This window comes from Astatotilapia calliptera, chromosome 15, assembly GCF_964374335.1.
Source record: "Astatotilapia calliptera chromosome 15, fAstCal68.1, whole genome shotgun sequence".
Taxonomy (NCBI): domain Eukaryota; kingdom Metazoa; phylum Chordata; class Actinopteri; order Cichliformes; family Cichlidae; genus Astatotilapia; species Astatotilapia calliptera.
In genome coordinates, this window is record NC_137436.1 from 13,824,671 (window position 1) to 13,851,829 (window position 27,159).

Here is a 27,159-nt window from a genome sequence, read left to right on the forward strand (position 1 = left end):
CTGCCTCATCTGGAGAGTGCCTCCCCGCAGTGAACCAGCAGGGGGAAGTGTGGGGCTAGATGCTAAAATCATAATGAGAACACTCTAAAAGATGATGAATCTGAAAAAACTTACAATGCTCTATTGTGTGAATGAGAACAGACTGGACTCCACGCAGGCACTAAGTGTGCTTATTGATATCAATCAATCATGCCTGCCAAAGGGTGCTGCTCTTTTTCTAAGCATCACTTGGTGAGACATGTACTGTGAGGATGTCTATGCTTACAGGTGAGCCATGTATGACCAGCATAACATTTCTTTGCCTACTAGCCGCATAGACATCACAACACAACTCTCTAGGGAACCTGCAGTCAGAGCTTGGTGCTAATAAGGTCCGCACAGATCCCCCCCCCCCTCTCTCTCTCTTCCCCTCTCTCTCTCTCAGTCTGTTTTTCAGCTCTGAAGCTAATTGGACACTATGCTCTGCACTGTTAGGCCCTTTTGTGTTTTGACGTCACTCTTTTGCTATGCTTTCAGGATAACAGAAAACTACCTTAGATGGATACATTTTATGTTCTTGCTATACAAACAGATTAATGCAATGTGTAAAAAAAAAAAATCAGCAAACAACTCAGCAAAACTGGGTCATATGTGTGTGCACACATTCTTTTCCTTATTTGTCATCATAAAGATACTCCTTGCATTTTGTGCAAGTTTTGTACCAGCAGGACTTCAAAATACAGATGGTAGTTTCTGACAAACAGTGTAAATAACATCAAAAGAGTGATTCAAGAAAGAATACGAAAGAGCAGCAATAGAAATGTGAGATCTTAGTAAAAAATTCCCTCCAAAAGATCACAGAGAATTTCTTTCAGACCTGTTACTTTTTTATACCTTTCTCTTTCAACATACTTTGTTCTCAGTCTCTTTTTCTCAGTCTTTTTCACACTCATTCACCCACCCTGCATAATGGCAACCACTGGAGGCAGGCGTTAAAACACAACTACAGTATGGATGCCATTTCTTAAACACAGCCACTCAAAACTGCTCATACGTATTTCTGCTAATCTTATTAAAATGTTACATGCCAGGGGAGAATGAGCTGAATGACAATACCAGCAAGTGATTGAGTTTTGTGGCTGTAATTTGAAAACTGGATATTGTGTTTTGATTTTTGAGAAAAGGATGGAATGTTTCGAGAAATGATTCCATTATGTGCTTCTCCAAGTTAAAGCTAAGACAGCAGGTAACCCCTGCAGGAACTGATTCTGTTATCTGATGCATTTAGTAGTCATTACTCACTTTAAAAGGCTGATTACCGCCACATAGGCTCCTAGCTGTCACTCTTCCAGCTGTGAATGACGAAGAGGTGGCTGGATTTGTGGTGACAGTTCAGATTCTGCAGCTGTGGTCCACTCTGTGCTGATACAGATAAGTTGTTATTGGCGTACAGTAGCTTCAAAACATCCCCTTGCCATAATCACAATTGAACACACAGTAGCTGCATGTATTCCATTTACACCAATTACAAACCAGCATGTCGCAGTCATAATCATAAAGCGCCAACCATGAGCACAGCTGCAGTCATGGACAGCTCCATGAGCCCACATCTACAGTCATAGCCACAAAGACGGTGTCAGAGCTGCAGTCAGCGAGAGTGCTTTTTTTCTAAGTCTTTGCCTGAGCATGCAGCCACAGCTAAGGGTGCACTTAGAATCACTATCGCAACCAGCAGACATCTAGTGTACAACATAATACCTTATAAGAAAGAGAGATCTGTCTTTCTTCATGGGTCAGATTAAATGCAAATGCCTTGTTGTCAGCTTTGAATGAAGCAAAACTGAAATTCCCTTTCCCAGAGGACAGAAAAAAGAATCACACCATGCACACAAACACACGCAACAAAGCACAGAATATTAAGCACACTCATACACTCATTGATAGTCCAGCATAAAGACATTATCCTTTACTGCTTCGAGCCATTAGGTGTTACTTAGTATTAAAGGATGAGCTGAAGATAAATTGAGGCAGATGAAATGCTCACACAGCTGCACAGAGACTGATTTTACAGAAAATATGGTAGCGCTCAGCTCAGCAGCAGGGAGATCTGCAGTATTTTTAAAAAAATATGTCAGAAATTGATCAGTGTCTGAATGTCTCCATATGCCATTCAAGATTTTTCTTATTTATAATTTTTACCTAAATAAATAAACAAATAAATGGAATAAAAATATTAGAAAAAATAATACAATAACGGTTTCTTCCTTTTTTTACTTTCTTTCTTTGCTCCCTCATTTAGTAGTGAAAGGGTCAGATGATCTCTTTTTTCTCCAAGTCATTTATCCCTCTTTTCTACAAAGACTTCTCTCCAAAATATTCTTCTCCATGGCAACAGCAAACCACAAACAACACTTTTGAAAGAAGTCATCATTCAGATTTTTATATTATTTGCACTGTAAATTATATATAAATGTATTCACAAATTATGTGTGAATACTTCAGTAAGGTGCACAGCGTATAGCTGTCATTCATGCAATTAGGTTATGTATTTATAGTTCCCATGGTTACGCTTCCTGTGTATCTGTGTTTTAATCACGTTCTTGCATTTTGGGTGAAAATCAGTGTCGCATTCTGTACAACTGGATTAAAAACATGATCTAATGTCACACTCCACTGGTAACTGTACTTTCAAGGAATGCCTGGTTTCTTCTTTTCACTTTCTCGGAACTGAGAAAATATCAGTGTGTATCAGATGACTGCCAAAACCCTCCTTTAAGCCTTCAAAGCGGCGGGAAGCAATGTGGTGGTGTAACATGGTAGCGCTGTCACCTCACAGCAAGAGAGCAGGTTTGGGTTCAAATCTGCATGTCGGCTGTAGTCTGCTGTGCATCATCGGTTTTCTCAGGGTGCTCTCACAGTGCAAAGATATTTATTTAAAACTATTTGGTGATTGTAAAGTGGCAGCAGTGGATCAGGCTGAGATAGGCTGCTGCTCTACTATGACGCTGGTCAAATAAATGATTAAAAAATACTTTTCTCAGCCTTTTCTTATCTGAAAGAATTATTTTAAAAGTATAGTGAGTAGAGATGCTGAATCAAACCAGAGCATCCCCCATAGTTTCAGAATACATTCCTTGTTTGTTTTTGCACTGTTTGAATAATATACATACGCTTAAAATAAAATAGAATGGTAAAAAAGAAATGTGCGCAGTCGGAACATCAATTCTAGAAACCATAGAGTACTTTCATGTCATGACTTTTAAGTCAACATTCCAGCTGTTAATACACATTTCTTCAAAGCTTGCAAGCTTTAATTTCTAAACTCAAAATCCAGCTTTCAAACTAAATTTGAAATATTTCTCACTCTGTTGGCAAAACCTCACCAACAGATCAACAGTTTAATCAGTTTGTGCCTGGAACCACAATTATTATCTGATCATTCACACAACCTGTCAGAATAATGTAGCTACTGAGAAGTTGTTAGATGGTGAATTCAGAATTTTTCTGAATTGCTGAAACACTAAAACTCATTGTCTGAACCAAGTGCTCAGTGGCCATAAACACAATTTACAGATCTCAGTGACTAATTTTTGCAAAACTCTAAAAACATTATCATTACAAATATTTAACACTGTGATGCACAAATGGCAAAAGGTACATAAAGCACAGATGTCCTAAATTAAAATCGATCACATTTGTTCCCAATGATGTGACACAGCCAATATAAGCCAGTTCAGAGAGCACACAGGTTGTTGAAGTTATTGGTTTCATATCTACAATAGACTGAAATTATCAGAGAGGCAGAATACATGTCATAGACAGGGTACAACAGGAAATTCAAGGAGCCTAGGAGGATGAAGAGCAAGACAAAGAGTAATGATTTCTCATGTAATTCAAGCTACTATAACAGACAATGGTCTTGTTCATGGAATGACTATAAGGAACAGGACAAAGAGTGCAACCCAACATGAGCAGATTCTTTGTGTCCACCAAAATTCATAGATCAAGACAAGAGAACAGGTACAGCACCACTGTGTTTAGTTACTGTCTTTATATCAGCACTGTATAATTTATGCAGTTTTAGTTTTAGTAACCAAGGTCATCAGAGTTAATACTGTACTGCATTAATATTTTTGTAACTGCACATCTATCTTTATGGACTTGCAAGATTGCCACACAAGGGTGGAAATTCACTCAGCAGCAAAAGGCCATTATACCTGACAAGCTGTTTCAAAACAGCTCCATAAAACTGCAGGAAATATAGCAACAAGTTACTGAAGGCAGTCCAGACTTTGTAGGATTCAACACCGTCAGCCTTTCCACCAGCGACTCTGTCTCCAGCGACAACAGGGTGCACATGAAGAAAATGCACTTTGAGTGCAACTCAGAAAGGGTCAAAGAGCTGCATTTTTAGCATGTGCAAGTAAGTGCACATTCAGACAAAGTATAGATATGGCAGGCTCAAGCTCAGTGAAATCACATCAGTATGTCCGGTGTAAGTCGTTATTGCACATATTATACTCTACAGCACAATGCCGTCTTTCTGTAGCACTTAGAAAATTATATCTATTTCAACATATAGAACATGTTTGATGTAGGATACCTGTTCAGTCATGGTAATTTGACACTGTGCTGCCATAAGCAAATCATATGGTTCCCCACTATTATGTGACTCAAAGGCCAAATAATACAGAGCATCTTCTTGGGTCTTGCATTGCTGTTCAGAATGGTTACAATTATGGGCAATTATTGCCAAGCACCATCCACCTCCCTTTCCTCAACCTAATATGGGAGTTTTTCTTGTATGGTAGTGGAAGAGATATGTGTGTCAAGGCTGGATACACCAGACGGTTCTGTCCCCATTGGCTGGTGTGGGGGAGTATGCAGCGTTGATGAAGTGCTGCGGCCTGACCCAGCCCAAAGACACGATAAAGCCAAATGACAGTCCAATTTACGGTGCATTGTAGGCTTTTCACTGCAAGGAACTTGCCATTTCTATTTTCCACTATGTTTTTTAATGTACATACAGTAAATTTAAAACCCACTATCATTTTTTTTTTCTATAATGCAATGCAAAATGCACTTGCTGGACTGTAAACAGCAAACATTTCTCCTGCAGCTATATACCTTGAACATTCTTCTTTTCATCTACTCATCTTTTCTTTATATAGTTTGAAATGACTGCTCAGTTGTGCTTTTATTGTGACTGTCCTGTTTATGATCTGTTGCCATTGTTGCCTTTGAACAAGGTTTTAAGGCGAGTGTTTGATTTTGCGAGAAATGCCGGAGCTTTTTTATAACGCCGTTTGAAAACGTTGTTTTGTATTAGTAGTGGAAGGTTTCAAGAAAAGTGTTTTAGCAGTTCAGAAAAAAATGTAACTGTAACAGAATAAAACATATAGCAAATGTTTATGTTTTATATGTATTGTATATTGTGTAGGATTTATATATCTCACACTATAACTCATGAAAGAGACCAATTTCACTTCTTTTTTTTTCATATAACATAATTTTAAAAAGTAAACATAATACCCTGTGGGAAAATATGAGATAGTTTCAGCAATAATGAGTCATTTCTTTTCGGATAGTTTATCATTTGTAGAAGAAAATCTCTACAAAAAACACCTTTCTTTATCTTACTCTTCCTCCGCTGCCTCTTCATTTTTTTCCCCATCCATCACTGGTAACAAGCTTCAACTTGCCCTTGCGTGCAACTCTGAACTTACCTTAAATTGCATCTGTAGCAACCAGTCTGACCAATTTTGAGTTGTGCTCTAGAAATGAGTCTGCACTGTAGTTCAGTTTAACTTCTGTCTCCTGTGGTTAGCATTTATCAACACAAGTGTATCACTGTGAAAAAGTATTTAAGAGATAAGAATGTGTTCAGAGCTCTGACCAAAAAAAGCTTGTTGTACTGAGTGAAATTGTTTATTTATTTATTTATTTATTTGTTTGTTTGTTTGTTTGTTTGTTTGTTTGTTTGTTTATTTATTTATTTATTTATTTATTTATTTATTTTGTCAAAACTGTGATGGAGAATTGGATGATATGAGAATAGCTGTAATTTATTATTCTAGAGTCAATAAAAAGGGGCAAAGCAAGCTTACATGGTTTGTTGACTATTTAAAGTTCTTTGATCCTTTAAGCCAAATAGAGGAATCGGCCCCCACATAGAGTATACATTGTGTAATACATGTTATGTAGGGTTGGTTCCAGCTACATACCAGTCCTTGAGTAAATACACCATTCAGAGAAAACTAATAAAGAATTTACAAGGAGGAGTTTTATATGCTAAGCCATGCTGCATACAACTCTGATGTTGTTTTCAACATCAGAGTTCAGTTCAGGGTGTTATAGCTACATTTACCTTTCTTCTGCTTCTTCTTCTTAAGATGCAGTGTGCCCCAACTTACCACACTAGATTTGCTAAAAGGATTTCAGGACATACTCCCTTTGACCTTTGCTCTCCATTCTGTGTTGAGAATGTCATCTCTGTGTATCCTGTTTTAAGGTAGATAACATGCCTTTCTGTAAAAGCAGAGTGGGAGAAGATGCAACTCCTGATTCAATTACCTAAAGATGGTATCAATGAGAACATTGATACCATCTTTAGGCTTTCAGCTCAACTGTTTGTTGAGGAACAAAGTCTTATGGGTTCATATTATATTAGAGAGGTAATCTATGAAGAGGTGGATGAGTGGCTGAGAGGAAAATGTACTTTTTTTGATTCATAAATTCAGAACACTATGATTTTTTTGCAATGCTTGCTACCAAGCGAATCATATCCGGAAAACACGACTGATAATGTAAAGGGCTACATTGTAACCATGCACTCTTTAAGTTAAAGTAACTTTTACTTTACCTCCTGCAAAATGCTGCATAGTACATTGTTTTGTGCTTGTAGTGTGAGACCATTTCTGTGTGCAGTGTCATCTAAGAATATTGAATGATCAGTAATTATCAAGCTGTGGGAAAAAAAGAAATCATGCATCCTTTATCCATCAGGTGCTCAGTGTCAGTTTAATCAAAGCTATCCGGTAGCTTCACGTGTAGCTTCCTGCACCTGCAAGCCAATAATCTAATGCTAGAAAATCATTTAAGATTCTCACGCTAATGTTATGTGTATTCTGTGAGCTCTAGGCTATGTTCTGAGAATGGCTATGTAGAAGGTCGAACTGATCCACTTCCCCACTTAATTGAAGTCCAGAGTGTTCCCTTGGAAACCATCTGATGGGGTAAAATGTACTGTAAAAAGACATGATTCAGAGAAAAATATGAGGGAAAACATAAAAATAAAATCAATCACAAGCAATAAATTTGTGCATCAGAACCTCAGATGTTATAAGGAAAAAAAGTGAGATTGTTCCTGTGTGGCTGTACTTATGTGGCTTTATATTAAAGTACTAGGGATAATAGGGGATGACACAGGGGTAATAAGTGTTTGCAAATGAAATTGTCTGTTTATCTACAGTTTGCGGTGTTTTAAATGCGCTAAAAGATTTAGAATCATCTTAACCTTTTTCGTGGTCTATCTGTTTTGCTAGTGTTACCCTTTTCTCTCTTTTCTGTCATCATTATTTCAGTTACTGACCCTCAATCACAGATGGAAAAATAAAAAACAAGGATAAATCACTGGGCAAGTGTGAAGATGAAGGTGCTCTGCTTGTCTTTCTGCTCTTCGCTGTGGTAAACTCTTGCAATACAACTCTTACAATAACGATTTAGAAAGACTCACCCATCGGAGCTGATGCACTCAAAAATACCCCTCATCAGAGACAATTTGGATGACAAAGGAGAAACTGAGAATTTTTGAGGATGATTTTGGAGTCCCTAACCAACCTTAATGAGAAGTGTGAGTTTGAAAACGGGTTTGTGTTTGTACAACAAGCATGCCCCTATATCTCCAGTTGGTACCCCAGCCTTAGTCAATGCCACAAGTCTTGCAGAGCTTGAAACTGAGAATCAACCCAGACAGTGTGATGCAATAAAAAAAAAGTTGTGCCTAAAGATAAGAGAGAAAGAGCTGAACTCGAAGAGCCTGGATAAGAACTCACTGCTGGTGAGTGAAAGGCATGAATTCATCTTAGCAACAGTAGCAGAGTTATGCATTGCACGTAGCGGCAATGCTGATACAAAGCCATGAATATTTCACAGTATCTGTTTAGGAGTCTTCAGTGTTCCTATTTCTGTGGATGGACAGCTGCAGAGCAGTCAAAGCAGTCAGAGCAGTGGGTGGTAGTAGCTTTAAAGCTTCAGCAGAGTGTGACTAGAATGTTATTAGGCAAACTGAAGGAAATTGAAGTGATTAGAAGTGATAAATGCAGCAGTAGTTTTGTTCTGCCTACTGATGCTGTCTGCTGTGTACTTTTACATTATGCATTGTTGGCTGTCAATTTCACGTAATGATGTGTAAATGCAATGTAGCTGTGAAAAAGTCCAGAGGAACAAAAGCATCAAACTAAATATATCCACTCACAACAGCACTGGACACACAAATGCATTTCATTTCAGTGTTTACACTGTATTTCTTTAACCCTCTCAAGGCAGGCGTTGCCGATTTGCAACAGTTAAAAACTAAGAACCTGATTACCCCACATACATATTGTATGAGTTTTTTTTACTCAGAAGTACCACTGCAGGACTTGGTTGTGCATTAGCAACAAAAAGTTTAATTTGAGCCTGAGAGGGTTAAATAGATTTTATTTTTAATCATGGATTAGAATATTTTAGCTTTACTAGTTTATTTTATGTTTAAAATGCTGAACCTTAAACCATACAGCACTCCTACCTACAGCATCTTCTGTCATGAGTCACATACCTAGTGAACAGGGTCATTTACATGTCTCAGAGGACTGCAGGCGTTTTAGGGGAGATCAAGTGTAACGTTCAAAGCAAGACCTTTTACCTTTAAACACTATCTTTAACTACAGGTTAATTGTAGTCATTACTGAATAGCTCATCATTAAACCAATCAATATACAAATCTGACCTCAGGATACCAATCTGATTGGTCTCTGAATACCAGCTGTTATTATATTAATATTATATTAATAGGCTATAGTTTTGGTAAAAATCCAACCACATCAGTAAAACTGTCACTGCAATTATAGCGAGGACTGCTATAATTGCTCTGGCTTTCTCCCACAGTCCGAAGACCTACATTTAGTGGGGTTAGGTTAACTGGTGATTCTAAATTGCCCTTATGTTGAATGTGAAGGTGAATAGTTGTCTGTCTCTCTGTGTTATTAATCCTGGCAACCTATAATGGTGTTCCCTGCATCTCACTCTAATGGCAGCTGGTATAGGCTCCATACGCTCCTCAGTCAGTCAGTTAGTCAGACAGACAGACAGACGGACAGTGGTACAATGAGTGTTCACACTATCAAACTAACTGACAGGTCCTTAAACGATTGCACTGCAAGCAACCACTGGACACACTTCCTTTGATCAAAGCCCTTCAGATGTTCCATGTGAAAACACCACAGCATAATATCTTCCATTGTTGCTGAAGGAGAACAAAGCAAGCTTTGAGAAACTGTCTGAAATATGTATTATTGATCCACAGATGAATACAAGACGAAAAGAAAAGAACGGTGGACATTAAGCTTTGATGTGTCTTTTTCACTGAACACGGCTTTTAAAAACCTTGGTACTGATTTATGTTATGGTTTAAGGTTCATCACAAATGACGACCCGATTGCAAACACAATAGAGGCAGACAAGCAGCTATAGCAAAAACAAAGGTGAGTTTTAATAGAAAGCTGTTTAAAACTCTCGAGTTACCATGAAAACATTCAACTCTGCGGTTATGAAGAGTAAAGTCTAAAAAAATAACACAGTGGTGAAGAACTCGGGCAGCCAAACAGGCAGATGAAGGACTGAGGAAAGAGGTAAAAAAAAAATTAGACTGAAACAGACAATCAGAGGGGTGGGAGAAATAATTGAAACAACACAACCAAAAACAGACATCAAGATTTTGTTTCTTTTTTGTAGTTTTTCAGTTCAGAGCATTTCCCTCATTCAGTGTAAAACAAATCTATAAAAATGCAAATTACTCCTTAACACCTCCACCATTTGCCTGCAGACTCAGGGCCCACCCTCTGTAACTGGAGGCATCAGTCACTCTGTAGGATCTCTTGGTATGTGCTGGGGGAAAACAATGGCACGTTAATACTTGGGAAGTGTGTCTTTGTTAATCAGGACACTAAAACCCAGTGTACAGTCTGTAAATGAGCAAACTATGCACTCAGTTTTGAACCAAACAAAACTGAATGTTTCTTCTTTACTTACCTGTTTTGCACCTGTTTTGTCCCTATTACATTAAATCATTAGTAAATGAATTAAACTCTGGTCCTCTCCCATGTGTGTCTTGTCTTATCTGCTCTGCTCCCTTAAGTTTCCCCTCACTGTCTCTCATGGCAGATGGCTGCCCCTCCCTGAGCCTGGTTCTGCAAGATGTTTCTTCCCATTAAAAGGGATTTTTTTCCCTTCCCACTGTCGCCAAGTACATGCTCATAGTGTGTCCTCTGATTGTTGGGGTTTCTCTCTAATATTATAGGGTCTTAACCCTACAATATAAAGTGGTTTGAGGTGACTGTTGTTGTTATTTAGTGCTATATAAATAGAAGTGAATTTAACTTTGAAATGAATTGAAAGTGCTGGGTTGTTGGAAATGAGAAAATACTTCAAACCCTGGGCCTGCACTGGCATAAAATTTTCAACAGAGTAAAGCAGACTGAGAACACTAATGGCACCAAGGTTTTAATATATATGCATTTGTGATCATTCTGGTGATTGTAATTTTCATAATGTGAACAATTCATTTTGGTGGACCACGAGGGCACGAAAGCTTACATAAACTGGTTGAAGTGCATCTGCTTAAGAGGTACTTCATAAATTAAAGTAATGTGGGACTAATGAAGAAGGTTGCCTGATTTATTTAAAGATGAAAAGAAGGATTTACATGAGGTTGCGTTTCGGGGTTTTAATAAACATTTTTTAACTCACTAAGTAACATCCTAACATTTTGAAATTTTCTTTGGTACAATTAGGTTCTGAATCATTAATCACGGTGGCTCTGTTCACAGTCTTTCAGCAGTTCAACAACCCTTAATTAAACTAAAATGGATGCAAGTCGGATCGTGTATCCCATCAGTAGTCCCAGTGGGTGGGAGATTAATAAACTTGGCTAACATTTTTCATAAAACTTATCTTGGACTTTATCAATAATGGGTCAAAACAGATGAGAGCCATTTCTGAGTACTAAGACATGATGTTGAAGTACAGCAAAGATACTGGCTGATCAAATTACACTGGTGCATATATATATATATATATATATATATATATATATATATATATATATATATATATATATATATATATATATATATATATATATATATATATATATATATATATATATATAACACCCAGCACGCCCCTGCGGGCGGTTTATCCTTCAAGCTCGGGTCCTCTACCAGAGGCCTGGGAGCTTGAGGGTCCTGCGCAGTATCTTAGCTGTTCCCAGGACTGCGCTCTTCTGGACAGAGATCTCCGATGTTGTTCCCGGGATCTGCTGGAGCCACTCGCCTAGCTTGGGAGTCACCGCACCTAGTGCTCCGATTACCACGGGGACCACCGTTACCTTCACCCTCCACATCCTCTCGAGCTCTTCTCTGAGCCCTTGGTATTTCTCCAGCTTCTCGTGTTCCTTCTTCCTGATATTGCTGTCATTCGGAACCGCTACATCGATCACTACGGCCGTCTTCTTCTGTTTGACTACCACCACTATGTCCGGTTGGTTAGCCACCACCATTTTGTCCGTCTGTATCTGGAAGTCCCACAGGATCTTAGCTCGGTCATTCTCCACCACCCTTGGGGGCATCTCCCATTTTGACCTCGGGACTTCCAGGTTATACTCGGCACAGATGTTCCTGTACACTATGCCGGCCACTTGGTTATGGCGTTCCATGTATGCCTTGCCTGCTAGCATCTTGCACCCTGCTGTTATGTGCTGGATTGTCTCTGGGGCATCTTTACACAGCCTGCACCTGGGGTCTTGCCTGGTGTGATAGACCCCAGCCTCTATGGATCTTGTGCTCAGAGCTTGTTCTTGTGCTGCCATGATTAGTACCTCTGTGCTGTCTTTCAGTCCAGCTTTGTCCAGCCACTGGTAGGATTTCTGGATATCAGCCACCTCCTCTATCTGCCGGTGGTACATACCGTGCAGGGGCCTGTCCTTCCATGATGGTTCCTCGTCTCCCTCCTCTTTCTTGGGTTTCTGCTGCCTGAGGTATTCACTGAGCACTCGGTCAGTTGGGGCCATCTTCCCAATATTCCCAATATTCCCTTCCCCAAGAAGGGAAGGGAATATATATATATATATATATATATATATATATATATATATATATATATATATATATATATATATATATATATATATATATATATATATATATATATATATATATATATATATATATATATCATATATATATATATATATATATATATATATATATATATATATATATATATATATATACCGTGCATATATATATATATATATATATATATATATATATATATATATATAGATATAGATATAGATATAGATATAGCTAGATATAGATAGATATAGATGCAGCATATTTTATCTGTTCTGCCTGTTTTAAACTTTGAAATTGGCATCACAGTTTGATTTGGACTATTTCCAATGAACGCCTTTAATGATTTTCTTTTGAGAAAAATCAATCAATTCAATTCTTGAATAACTTTTAAAACACTGTACTGCAATGTGGGCATGCCAAAGTACATAATTGTGAAGCATATTGAAAATTGGCACTTTGGTATAATTACTGAGCGAAAAGACAAGAACAAATCAGGGAACTGAATAAAATTAATATCTAGCCAGCATAATTAAATTCTACATTGTAATAACAGCTTATTTTCCTCGTGTTTGTGAGCCCACACACTGACCCCTAATGAATCATTCCAGATGAGCATTAACATGTAATTACCTTTTGTCTCATTAGACAAATTTTGTCCTATTCCAAAATGTTATGATGGATCATTATAGTATTACCAGGCTATTTAGCTGCGTTGGGCTTACATTGTAAATCTACTTCGTACTTTATTCAATTCATAACACCGTAAATTATTATTCTCCTCCAAACCATCAATTATACTTTATATAATGACTCTGGTTTGTCACGTTTAGGCTAAGGGAAATGTGCACCCGTTTTGCAGTATCTATCTAAATACACAACTTTGGTTTAAAATAAATACATAAATTAATTTGACGTACACAGAAGAATTTCAGTCGGCAGTGTTGTACGTGTCTTCAGTACATTTAGTCAACCTACTGCAAATGCCTTGGCATGGGTTCGAGGACACGAGCATCTTGCAGCGTAGTCTCTTTATCTCCGGGAGTAAGTGAGACACTAGTACAGAGACTGTTGGGTAAGGGTGATGCGCACTGAGAAGCTCCCCAAAAGGCTGTTGCTTCGCTTACTGGACTCACACGAGGATGGATAGAGTTTTTGCGTAACGGTAACGCGGTGAATTTTTGTACTCTTTTTCCAAATTTTGGTCGCTTTGTAATTACGTTATTAACGGAAATAACGTTCAAGGAGTTGTTCGGGGGATTCCCCAAATGTCCAGCCTTTGAATTTATTTTCAACAACAGTAGAAAGATCTAACATTCCTGGAGATTGCCTGTTTGCAAACGTTTTGGATACTATAGCGTCTCACTCATATGGCGTTCTGACTGGATTGATTTGATTTGTCTTCTACTGTTATATCACGAAAAAAAAATTAGGTTGAAATGTCCGACTTCCACAACCGGAGCCAAACAAGCGCACGTCGCAGTGACTACGTGTGGCAGTATGAATATTATGAGGACGAAGAGCCCGTGTCGTTCGAGGGACTCAAAGCGCACAGATGTAAGCCAAACACATTACTAAGACGTTTGTTTCTGATCTCCTTCTAAATTGTGCAGTGTTTATGTCTATGGCTGTGTTATGTGTAGCCTATGTGTATGCCTTCCAGCGCACTTTTAATTAAATGATTCATCACCCTTTGGTCCCCCTTACTCCTTGCATTATTGCTTTAGCTGAACGCTGTCTGTTTCTCAGCAACATTGTGTAGCAGATTTAGTTCGTGGAGCACCTGTAGTGCCGTTTTATACTCCAGTGGAAGCCTAATAGTCAAGCCAATTAATGAGACCAAATTGTAATGCCAAACAATTCGGTTACTTTAATCAAATGTTAGACGAACGAAATTTCACTCTTTACAACACAATTAAGAATTCTGTCCTCAGAGTGAGGCTTCCAGTTGAGAATAAAAGTCACACACAGAAAATGAGAAGAGCAGAGATTAATGTAGTCATTAATTGTACTAATAAGATTCTTCCTTCTCTGACCTTTCAGACTCCATCGTCATCGGCTTTTGGGTTGGACTTGCTGTGTTCGTGATTTTCATGTTCTTTGTTCTCACTCTGCTCACAAAGACAGGAGCGCCACATCAAGAGTGGGTATAATAGCAGGCTGGAGCCCATGTTTATTTCCACTTTCACATTTCCCCCTACAAGGACATTTAAAGCACCGTGGAGAGCTCAAGGAAATAAGCACTTAGCACTTCTCATCTAGGTGGCTGTTTAAGAGTGAGCTGATGAGTTTCAGGGATGCTGTTCTGACAGTAGACTGTGCAAAAGTCTTGAGCTACCCCCACATTATTTATTAGTTTTCTAGAAAAACTGGAAATAGTGTAAACATTTTTGAAACATGTGCGAAATAAATACAGTTTGTAATGCAGAAACAGTGTCTGTACAATTCTAATGAGCTTGAAAGTCATTTTGTTGGTATGTCCACCTTAATTCTTCACCACAGCCTGAACTCTCTTAAGCAAGCTTTGTGGTCATTTATTTAAGCAGTCGGCAGGAATAGCTCTCTGGGCTCCTTGAAGGGCATCCCAAAGCCTTTCTTTGGATGCTTGGTGCCTTTTGCACCATTCTTTCTCAAGATGATCCTACACTGTTTTAATAACATTGAAGTCCAGCAGTCCATAAGACTTGTTGCCATTTATTTTCAGCCCAGTTCATGTGTAATTTGGAATACTTTAGCATTTCCTCCTTGTTTCCCAATGAAAGGGTGGCTTCTCGACAGCCACCCTTCCACAGAGACCATGTCAAATGAGGCTTCAATTAATAGTAAATGGATCAGGTTAGATGTATCACTCGGCCCCTGTCTCAGTTCTTTGCCAGATTTCTTTCCTATTTTTTAAGACTATGACCATCAGATAGTGTTCATCTGCTGTAAATTGTTTTTTAGGCTTCCCACTTCTTCTTTTGTCCTCCACTTGTCCAGTTTCTTCTCCATGTTTTAGGGTCACACTGCAAACCATGCTAAGACATGCCTAGTTTTCTGCTAACAGCTCATTTGGATTTACCTTATTGGTGAAAAAGCCTTTATCTTTGGCATTTTTGAAAATGTAACTAAAGAAATGGGAACACATGTTGTGTGTTTGTGACAGGCTGCTAATAACAATTTGCCTAAAGGTACAATTTAAAATAGATTCTTTGCTAAACTGTATGTCAACACTGGCACATGTCTTGATTTAGGTCCTTCTAATGCTTCAATGAATCATAGGTCAGTTTTAAGTAGCTGAACAAAAAAACTGAAATCCTCAGGTACAAGGACCGGCCTGAAAATAACTGGAAAAACAGCTAATATCCAAAGAAATTAAAAAGTGCTCTTGAGCTATAGCGCTCCAGGCTTTCTGAATCAAAGACCTTCAGAAAGCCCAGAGAGCTATAGCTCAAGAGCACTTTAGAAAAATTACAAGAAGGTCTGTCTCTTTCAAAGCAAAATATAAAGAAATGAGAGATTACTGGGCATTTTGCACATTACTGTATGTTGTAAGACATTGTAATATAATTATGTCATGTTGAATACATATATAGATGAGTGACAAATAAAAAAAGGCCAATGTAAATTAACTTAAAGCGATTGGTCACCATCAGTTCATCGCTCATTGACAATGATTCCTCTAGTTTTGAGAATGCTGCTGCAGGGATGGCCCACAACGGATCATCCATCCGTGATGGTGGTGGAGTGTTTTGTTATACACTTTGTTCCAAAATCTCCAAAACGTGTTTAACTACTTCACAATGTGATGACTGGAAAAACCGTGGCATATTATTCACATCACTTTCATACTCATCCGTCACCTCTTGTGTCGTTTGGATGGGAACAGTTAGCCTTAAGAAAAATACAGAATGAATACAAACCATTATGTGAATAAGTCTAGGGTTCATGTTTTGCCTGTAATTTTTCAACTGCCTCTTTACTGATTTTATATTGTGCTTTTTACAAAAGATATTTGAACTGGCGCTGAGCTTCGTATTGTCAAAGGCACATTTTCCATTTCAAAATAATAACCAGAACTGGAAATTGGTGAGAAGTCACTTATATAATGTCAGACTGAATACAGCTCTGTGGTTAAACCAAGGCGGAGTAAGTAGTTACCCCTGCTCAACCCTGTTCCTTTTTCAGCATGGGTGATTTTAAGAATCCATTTCCAGACACAGAAGCAAAAAAGCAATGGAGAACAAAAAAATCCTTAATTTTTTCTATTGAACTAATGTTACATTCAGGACAAAAATGACCAAAAAAAGCGCCTCATATTGTTAAAGCCTTCTCCTGCTGTAATCTCACTCTCATCTTTCTTTGTTTCATAACAGTAACCCAGACTCGGCTGAAAAGCGTCATCGACCGGGAAGCTGTCTGGTAGACATTGATGGTCACCAGGATGAAAACGACAAAGCCTTCTCACGTCCGTTGCTAGCAGGATCCCGTTCATATTTTAATTTCTACATCAATGAGGAAGACAAGGGTCACGGGAAGCAAAAAGTAGAAGAAAAGAGAGCTGGAAAGCACACTGGGGCCCGAGCCGAGCAGGGAACCTTCAACCGGAACAGAGGTGTCAGCTCCTCTGGGATGGACGAGATGGAAGAAGACATTGAGGAGGCTGGGGTCCACCAACAGCTTACTGGACTAATAGAACAGAGCAAGACAGACAGAGAGTGCACCTTTCTTTCTCACTTCAACATCCCTAACTTTGTCAACTTGGATCACAGTTCAACTCTTGGAGAGGATGATCTGCTATATGAGCCCTCAGTCATACTAGAGCGTCAGTCTAAATGTCACGATGCTCACTTTGACATCCACTAAGGCTCGTCCTGCAGATAAGCATGGTTATAGTGACACCGTAACACCATTTGCTTTTTCAAAGGGTCATTTATGAACTGACAATGAGAAATATACTCATCACTAAGCTTCTGTGTATGAAGTTTTGTTGTGTTTTTTTTACAGCCAACAACCAAGAGGGCACAAAACCTAGCTGACAGATCAATATTCAGTGCAACTCAAAGTTATAAGATGATAATTCTTCCTGAAGTTGAAATTGCCTCAGGCGAGATACCTGTTATTTTGAGTATAGGCTCTGGAAATGGACGCGGCTGTGCTGTACCTGGATGAGATGACATTTTCACACAGGAACAGATAAAAATGGAAGAGTGCCAGGTTCACAAGGGAGATTTTTTTTTTTGTAGTTCTGTAGAATTCATCATGTTGTTATTGCTGTGTCGTTTTCCTTGTAGAATTTTGAACGCTGGGCATTATCTTTTAAAAACGAAATAAATGCCAGCTGGTCTACCAACAAATTTAAAAACTGTGAATTAATCAAGTTTTGTCCTAAGATTAAGTGTTTAGAAAAGGTGAAGTGTAATTCTGTGTAGCAAAAGGTATAATTAGTAGTACAAAATCAAATATATCAGAATAGGGACTCGCAGGAGAAAATACACTGCGCTTTTGTAGTCGGAAAATCTATTAAACTTACTGAAGGTGAATGTTAACTGTTCTAATAAAACTTAAATGTTTTTGAAATTAACTCGCGTTTGGAGTGGTGCAGTATTTTTCTGAATGTTGTGTTTGGACTGACTCTCGCCTTCATATCTTTCAGGGACTCAAATGTCTACGAGTACAAGAGATGTGACTGCTTTCACCTGCGGTGACAAAGCAAAAGAGGATTATGGCTCTGCGGTTCATCGCATTAACATTTACGTAACGAATACAGAGGATAACTACAGAGCAGTTGGCAGAAACCAGAATCGCCCTAAAAAGTAAAGTTTGATCCGGATCACAGCTGTGAAAAGAAAATCTATACCGTCATTATCCTTGTGTTTGGGGACATTTTAACAGAAGAGCTCATGCATAAAAGCCTAAATGCTGCACCCCTCCTTGTCTTTATTCATGTAGAAATATCTCCCCCAGCTAAATCAAATTAAAATTGTTTTGAACAATATCAGGTGATAATTATGCAAAGGAACATTGCTAGTTATCATTATTACTTAACGGGGACTGCATGAGTTACATACATTTGTCTGATGGAAGGATGTGCTGAGAATGCTCGAGAGTTCATCAGCATTAATGCGACACTGACTTCACTGAAGCAGCCTCTTAGGTTTTGACAAACAGCCCATTAATTCTTACCAGTGAAAATTAATGTAAAAATAAAGACCTCTGACCTCGACTGACATTTCTCATATTTCTTGAAAGGCAGGCGGTCGAGACCAGGCTCACAAAATGTGGTTTGTTTGCCCGGAGCTTGTTGCAAGTAAGGCGTGTAACATTTATCCAATATTATTTTTCTCTGGGCTAAAATCACCAGAGGGAACACTATATTATTTATTTAATTTAAGTGCATTATCACTCTATTTCATAAGAAATCATTAATTATTTTTCCAAATAATAAAACATCAGGGTAGCTTTTATGGGCAATGAATAGTGTTAGTAAGTTAGAAACGTCACGTGGCTTCAAGCAAGCTTTGACAGATTTTTTTTCATATTCCTCTTTTTTTAAAATTACTAAGTGCAAAATATCACATGTACCAAAAATATTCCTGCATCTTTTCCCCTTTCATTGCACTGACAGCAGTGCATGCCAGGTTTGTTAAGCATTAAAATCAGTAAGCCAAAGTGCTGTTCTGTAGATATTAAGAACTCTTTTAGGGAGTTTGTAGCTCAATCAGGAGGCAGTAAACTCTGTAATTAGGAGCAGCTGAGGTCAGACAGTCAAGAACTGTGTAGGTAGAAAGCATGTTCATATTGGTTATGTAATGCAAACTTCAAACTAAGTTAACCTTAACAGGACCTTTTCCTTGCTTTTCCTTAATTTATTTCATCCCTATACAATGGTGGACATTCTTATCCAGCAGAGTTGCACGTATTCTCTGTGAACCAGAAGCTCAGGCTTCACACTGGTTTTGCAACACCCTTTTTTATTCCTAGTGGCTTTTCCTACTCATGGATCCTCATCACAGAAAGCAAATATCCCTGACACTGCGATCTCAGGCACACAGTTCCGTTGGAGTGCAGGGACAGCAAATCAGAAGAAACTTGGCTCCAAGGACGTGGGAACGAGGGGGTTAATATTTCAGAGAGTGAAGAATGAACTCAATATATGCTTTATAAAAACACTATATTGTATTGTGAAAACATCTGTGGCACTTCAGAAATTATATATTCATTGTTTTCATCTCAGTAAACATTTTTGAATGGCAAGACTTCAAGCTTAAAATCACATAGATATCATTGCTGATACGAGAGAATGGCTTGGCAGTAACAGACAGAGCAGCAGTGAATCAGCGTGTTTTTTATCTTATAACTGAGGGGGTGTTCAGTCAGCTGAGCATCCACTAGGCACTCTCAAACACAAGAAGGCCAGCAAACTATCTGCCAGCAAAATCAATCAGATAGAAAAGCAATATGTTCATTTTAACTAATTGCATATATACTTAAAGAGTATGCATGTGAAACCCCTCTAGCTAATTAGTAATTTCATATGATCTGCTACAACCTAAATTATCAAACTTATGTGACTTTAGAATAATGCGTGCAGGATCCACAAGCCTCAGCAGTTAGCCTAGGGCGTGTGTGCAAACTGTATAGACTGTATATCTTTCCTGCAGTCTCTGGGGCTCACCCTGCATGGGTGCAGCTCGCATCAACAACCAGTGGATGGAGCAATGGAGTTACATCAAGTCTGAAATCTGTTATTTTTCCTAAGTACCCCAAGGCGGTCTCTGTAGGCATGCTGGTTGAAAGTTGGCGGTTTGCAATGTCTGCCCAGCAATGAGTAGCAACGGAGGAATGGCAGGGAGGGACAGGCATGGCTGAAGAAAAGCAAACATTGCTGTGTTTTATTGACACAGAAATTTCTCTGGATTTGGTGGGTGTTGAAAAGAAGTGCCAGTCAAATGCTAATTATACATTTGCGTACGCAAAAACAAGACGTGCAACATATCTCGTGTTTCAATGAGCCAATGAGTAAGGGCAAAGTTTTACAGTCTCTCTTTCACTCTCTGCAATGCAAGGAATGGTTGAGCAGCATTTAGAAAATTCTGGTTAAACCCCATAATTACTATTCCTAAGAAGACCCATCAGAATTAATCGTGTTTCTTTAGCCTACTGTGTGCTTTTAAATAAGCCTCTTATTGTTTGCCAAACATACATTAGAGTTGAGGTGTGTGTCATCTTGACCCCTGAAGTCACTCTAAACAGTTATTCTACATTTAGAGGCCACAAAAAGAAACCAACAAATTGAGACATAAGACATGGGAATGAGTGTAAGAACTGAGTCTTCCATGGTTACATTGAATCTAATACTGTCTTTTTCCTAAACGAAGACTGTCAGCTTGGCTCCAGAAGCTTGACAATTCAAATTCTTTTCCAAAGGAAATGTGGGTGGATACAAAGAATGAGTAACTCTTTCTTTTCCCTCAACAAAGCAGCTTTATGCACGTGCCTGCAGTGGAGCTGCTCACTCCAACAAAAGGAGGCTGTTTGTAGCAAGCGGCTGCTAGGTAAACATGTCTGCAACTGTATGACACAAAGGGCAGGACTGAAACAATTCTTGGCGCACACTGTAAATCTGCTCATTGCTGTTCCTCTGTCTGAAAATGCATAGAATGTCTTGTTAGACCACATAACACTTCTAGCCAAATTGCCAAGTAAAACAGAATGTGTGACTCACCAGGAAAATTCAATCATCCCACCAAGCATTTGTATTGTCACTTTATAACAAGCTCTTAAACTAATCCTCGCAATATGGGTCAATTAGAGGAGTCAGCACTACTAAAGAGACATGGAATGGTGGTTTTCTTTTTCTCTTTTTTATGTCATGGCTTCTAAAAGGTTTTCTATTTTTTCCATGTGTTATTTGTTTAATCAGCTCCAGACTGGAAAAACTGGACTGCACTCCCTTTAGCGTGAATTTTGCTGAGTGGACTTTTTTTCATATTTTGATGCTGAATTGCATAGACAAATGTAGTTTAGTTACCCATCGTCATCCCAATCCTAGTTTGATAAGAAGAGATCACTTGTAAGAATTTGAACACGATTTATTGAGACAGAGAAATTGATGTATTTGTTGATTAGACCCACCATGGCAGAAAGAAATCCCAGCGGTGATGGGAATTAGGATAGGACCCCCTGGAGTCTAGATACTGGTGTTGGTAAAGGTGAAGACTAAGGCTCGAGTGAAGGTCTGACTAAGGTGTCCGTGAGGTGGAGATGGGGAGGAGGTGGGTTGCACATATGAGAGAGAATGACAGATGGCACAGATTTAAACTACACAAAGTGGAGGATGATTGGCCCAAAGGAGGTGAGCAAGAAAATGATTGGATGAGAATAATAATGACAGTATTGAGATCGACAGGGTGGGAAAGCAGTAGTGATGTAGATAACAGAAAGGCAGACTAGCACCCGGGAAAGCAGGCAGATGAGTGATTCCTCATTGAATTTATGCTTAAGCTTCATATAAAGTACAATTTATATTTAAAGATTCAAAGAGTATACACATATTTCAAATAATCTTAGAATTTTGCACAAATGATAATCAGAAAATACTGATTTAAACATTTTTTAGAACATATAGAATGTTAAAACTTATGCTAATGTTTAATTAGATACAAGTTCAAACTTGCAAAAACATTGGAACAGGGGCAGCAACTGACTGGACAGGATCCATAATTTTAAAGACACACATACACACAGAGAAACTGCAAATTTCTTCATCTACCGTAATTTCAAAATATTTAATAGGCCACAGAATTCCTCTGCCAAAAACCTTATTTGGATGGTCATCTGCCAGTCCTCAAGCAGCACTCCCAGCACTGTTAATCACTGCATGGATTCAGGATCACTGCATTCAGAAATGTGACTTTAAACATTTAAAATGGAAAGAACAAAACAAACATAAACAAGATTCAGATATGCTGCCACATTTATTGGTTCCAAGCTTATTTGAGGGGGACTGAGGCAAAGTGGGAAACAGGTTTCTAGTCTAACAAATCAAAAATTTAAATTCTCTGTAGAACAGATGGATGTCTTCTAGGCTAAAAAGGAGAGAGACTATCCAGCTTGTTATCAGAGGAGTGAGTACAAAAAAACAGCATCTGTAGAGAGTACGGGGGTTCATTAGTACACTGCACACTGTTCACTGACTTGCACATCTGTGAAGGAGTAGCATAAAGCTGCCAGCCACACAGCATTTTCTCAGGGTAGGCCTTCATTATTTGTGCAAGGCAATGCCAAACCACATTCTGCATGTATTACAACATGCAGAATGTCGCTCCATAGTAAGAGGGTTCAGAGACTACGGTGATGTGCCCAGACCTGCTACACATCGAGAGCTTTTTTGTATATTAACAAACTGGAATTTGCAAATTCCAAAACTGTTAAGCAGGTTTCAGCTAAGCATGTGAAAGACCACAGTTTGTCTCACTGCATTCTATTACATTTAAAGTTTCAACTTTTTATTCTTTCTTTTTTCTCTAGATATTGAATTATAATGCACTGGTAAATCATTTACATTGGGCAAGTTCCCCTATTTGTTTTGTTATTGGTAAAAGGAACAAGTAACAAGGTGAGGCTAGGTGTAAATTTTTTATAGGCTGTAGAATGAGGCAGGTTTCAGTTTCTGTGGCCCATGAATAAGTCATGGGAAACAGACAACCCAAGAGGAGGAATGCATTTGCATGTATTTATTAATGCCATGCATGCCTTTTGATGTGTCGTGTGTACACAGAGCTTGTTATGTGTAGATAAAAGGGTCCGGCATGCAAGGACTAGCACTGGTTTTAAAGCTAGGGTCTACAGTAACACAAAGATTCTGCAAAAGAAAGGGAAAGAATAAGGTAGTGCAAACCACCTAGTGGATGTGAACATGCTGGTATTTCCTAAAGCAGATAAAACCCCACAGACGGGTCTTTTAGGGGAGCCTATCTCACAGCATGCAGCCTAATACACAGCCGTTACACAACGCAGTGACATAGCTGTTGTGGCATGGTGCTCAAAGCCTCGGGGTGTTACCTAGCTGGGGCAGATTCCAGCTGCGTCCTTCCCCTTCTTACCATGGGAAAAAAATAACACTTCAAAAGTTGCAGACTCAATTGCATCTGGCGTACTGCAAAAGTTAGCCTTGAAATTCTTTTCTGTTAAGCTTGCACTGAATATTTATTAGTTAGTCCGCTGCAGAGTGGCATGTCTGAGGAGGTTAGAGTTACCTGAGAGAAGCGGCACAGCACGCTGAAAGACTTCATTTATGAGGGCTATTCCAGGGGGCTACCTTTGACCGGTTTGTTCCCCATAGAGCCACGAGAAACACTGTAATCATGGTAAGATCTCGCTCTGTCTGTGGCGGCGTGCTTGTAAAGAAATTAAGTTGCGGTTTGTGGGCTTTTCAGTAGAGACGGTTTGAAAGTTTAAGTAACACTCTAAAGCCTCTAGGCCACATTTGCTTTAATCTTATGAACTGTAGTTCTGGTAGACTTCGTTATGGTAATTAAAAGTAGTGAAAACAACGTTTAAGGTGGTTTAATGATAGCGTGGTGACGGTTGATGCTTTACTTTTCGTGTTTGTCTGACCACCATTGTAAGGGGTATACCCGTTATGATAATACTATAGTAAAAACAAAATGGGACATTAAATGTGAACGCATAAATTAATCCCATGTGCAGTGTTTAAACCAGTGATTCGCGGCCAGTCCCCCCGGGCAGGGTGGATTATGTATGAGCATTAGAAGTAGAGAAAATCGAGCTTTCTTTAAAATTCATCATGCTACAACGTGGCTTCTAGTTGCTCTGCTTCATTATTATTATTATTTTTAAAAAATCAAAACAATCCTGAGTTACCCAGACAGGAGTGGTTTAATGGTTAAGTTCCCCGACTGAGCAGCATGGAAAGAATGACTTGAACTTCTCGCCAAATAAAAGAAGAGAAATTTGGGAAAAAAAGAAAAAACGACTTTCAGCAGACTCTGAAACCCACATGAGCGGTGCGTCATTTCCGCTGAAAAACTTTGTTTGGGCAAGGCCTCGTGCTGCATTCAGTTGTTAAGAAAAATGTCGGAATGTTGAACTGCACACACATCAGCTAATTAATGATTACAGAACAGCTGTCACTTCCTCAAAACAGAATCTAATTTCAGTCTGAAATGCTCATATCTGTCAAATATAACCTATTTGAAATATAACAGATCTAATTTTGGTCTAGGTGTAAGAGTTTGGAAAGGAAACACTCATCCAGATTATCAATTTACTGCTTTTGCTCTTTGAAATATGACATTTTAACCTCACTAAAATTTTGTAAATTTTGTAAAATCACAAAGCAATCTACACTCATTTATCAACAAGCCTCTCTTATATTACATAATGAGATTTCTTTCTTTCTTGTGCATTGTCACCATTTAGGTATCCTATACATACTTGCTACTTAGTGCTTATATGTTATGGTGTTTTGTAATTTTATTTCAGTGTTCTTCATGTTGAGTTCTTTCAGTGGAAATAAGCTCATTCAGTGAATGGAATGAGTGCGTATACTTATTTTTCATTCTCCTGCGGCAGTGCAGCAAACTTGTGGATGTACTGCATTGTTTCTTTAGAACAGCAACAAATAGCCCACAGTAAAATGTATACTGAGACACTGATACACTGCATCAATAGATGAGACAATTGCTCTTTTTTTTCTTCTGCTTCTTTAGATCAGTACATGTTAAACAATGAGACACGTGGCTACTGCGTATTTCCAATCCTATCCTGAACTTGGACAGCAAAGGAGTGCCTGAATAAACAAATGAGTGAATGGGTTTTTTTTTATCAGCTGATGAGTTGTTACAGTGTAACAACTGTTCCTGAAAGTGCAAAAAGTCAAGAAGAAATTAGAAAAATATAAACTTATGACCATCACAGGACAAAAAAAAGCATAAAAAAACAGAGAGTAGTCAACTAGGAAATGATTTTAAAAAAGTATTTTCAAAAACTCCAAGTATTATAAGTAATGTCATTTTATTCCTGTGCAACAATATACATAATGGAATTAAAAGCAACATTCATTGAATAACTACTTAAAATATTGCTTTTTAAGTTTTACCCTTAGAAATATTCAGCACATTTATGCCACAAGTTCCAAAATTTGTTTTGCTTAACGTTTGGGTGAAAGTATGTCGAGTTCAAGGATGAGATAAGTCAAGTTAAGAGATGGCTCTGGGATAAAAACTGTTCACTATGCTGCGATTTTTTCCTAAGCATTTACGGTGATATTACAAATATGTGAAATATGAGTCATGACATGGTTGATAACAGGCAAACAGTCAAACTTATGCGAAGGCCGTCAACAGAAGACGTGACTGCTTTATATATACACTGGGGAAATCATGTAAATAATACATAATTTTTTGTTCCAGTGATCATTATGAAATAAAAAAGATAGGCTAATTAAATCTGGCAGCACAGTGGCACAGTGGTTAGCACTATTACCTCACAGCAATAAGGTCCTGAGTTCAATTTCGCCAGCAGGTCAGGGTCTTTCTGTGTGGAGTTTGCATTCCTCCCACAGTCCAAAGACATGCAGTAAGTGGGCATAGGTTATTTGGAAACTCTGTGAATGTGAGTGCGAATGGTTGTCTGTATCTATGTGTAAGCCCTACGACAGACTGGCGACCTGTCCAGGGTATACCCTGCCTCTTGCCCTAAGACAGCTGGGATAGGCTCCAGTCCCCCGCGACCCTAAAAAAGGATAAGGGGAAGTGAATGGCTAATTATATCTATCTTTAGCATTTCTTGCCCCCACAAACCGCTTCTCTTAACTTAACAAGTTGAAAAAATAACACGTTTAATTTAAAACAAACAAACTGATTTTGTTTGACTTGGAGGGAGTTACTAAGCCTATTATAACTAAAGGTATTCCAGTAAGTGTTAGTTAAAGCTTTAAACTGCTAATAGCAGCCAGTCATATAGCCAATCATTTCAACGTATATCTGATGCTATAAGTTGGCCTTAAGCCAAACTAAATACCAGCAAAATGAAACTGTGGTTGAGCTGCTGACGTGGGAAAAAAACAGCTGTTGACAAACCGGCTTCATCGGGCCGCTCATGTTTGCATGTTGGAAGATGTGTACGAGCAGCACTTGAAAGCATCGCTTTTAGCTCTGGGCTGCGCGCGTTCTGATGGAGGGGCTGGAACTTCAAAATATCACGCACATCTCCAAAGCCACACTCTGCCGCGCTCTTATTACAGTTGTGGATGCTTTACTGCAAGCAACGGGGACTAAACGCAGCTTCTCCATCAGCTAGACAAACATCTTAGAGAAGATTTTTAAGCAGCGGTTTACATTTTGAAGTCGAGATCAAAGTTTTTCTTCCATGTGAAGTTCAGGGTAAGTCGATTTTGAAATGACGGCCAAGAGTGTCTGGTTCAAATTAGAGAGTTATGTATGGATCTGTCAAAGTGATTGATCCATGTGATGTTTTTTCTGCTCTTTCACACTGCTATTGTTTGTCCTGGTGGAATGATTTTGTTTGTGTTTTATGCTCTGTAGGAGTTTTTGTTCTAAACCAAAATCATGTTCACAGCCTACATAAAGGGTCTGAATGATATGGTATTTTCTACGGTAAGCTTACAGGTTATAAGCACCCTTGCATGTCTTTGCTATGCTGAGAGATGCATGGCTGTACTAAAAAATAAATAAATCTCAATGAACAGGAAACCCTCACTTATATTTTCTTCGGATCTCCAGCTTGCACTCCTTTGCTTTGTCCATTTAGACAGTTTGTA

General features: G+C 38.6%; 2 protein-coding genes across 3 annotated transcripts in view; both read left to right on the plus strand.

Annotated features, from left to right (window-relative positions):
* The first annotated feature begins 13,407 nt into the window (after positions 1-13,407).
* On the plus strand, positions 13,408-17,934 carry LOC113006508 (melanocortin-2 receptor accessory protein 2A). Its single transcript, XM_026142523.2, has 4 exons — positions 13,408-13,536; positions 13,805-13,928; positions 14,415-14,514; positions 16,727-17,934. The coding sequence occupies exons 2-4, from the start codon at positions 13,811-13,813 to the stop codon at positions 17,214-17,216; spliced, it is 708 nt and encodes a 235-aa protein (XP_025998308.1). The 5' UTR covers positions 13,408-13,536; positions 13,805-13,810; the 3' UTR covers positions 17,217-17,934.
* Positions 17,935-23,441: 5,507 nt separating this feature from the next.
* LOC113037318 (uncharacterized) overlaps positions 23,442-27,159 on the plus strand; it is a 28,451-nt gene continuing 24,733 nt past the window's right edge. For both annotated transcript variants that reach the window (XM_026194269.2, XM_080289564.1), the window contains exon 1: positions 23,442-23,722. In XM_026194269.2, the coding sequence (XP_026050054.2) occupies positions 23,720-23,722 (3 nt within the window). In that variant the 5' untranslated portion in view covers positions 23,442-23,719. The remainder of the gene's footprint in view (positions 23,723-27,159) is intronic.

What these genes read in the sequence shown, in the direction of transcription:
- LOC113006508 (XM_026142523.2), top strand. Translation starts at nt 13,811, where the DNA reads ATGTCCGACTTCCACAACCGGAGCCAAACAAGCGCACGTCGCAGTGAC. An exon ending in GGGACTCAAAGCGCACAGAT is followed by an intron (nt 13,929 to 14,414) that starts GTAAGCCAAACA and finishes CTGACCTTTCAG; the next exon opens with ACTCCATCGTCATCGGCTTT. An exon ending in ACAGGAGCGCCACATCAAGA is followed by an intron (nt 14,515 to 16,726) that starts GTGGGTATAATA and finishes GTTTCATAACAG; the next exon opens with TAACCCAGACTCGGCTGAAA.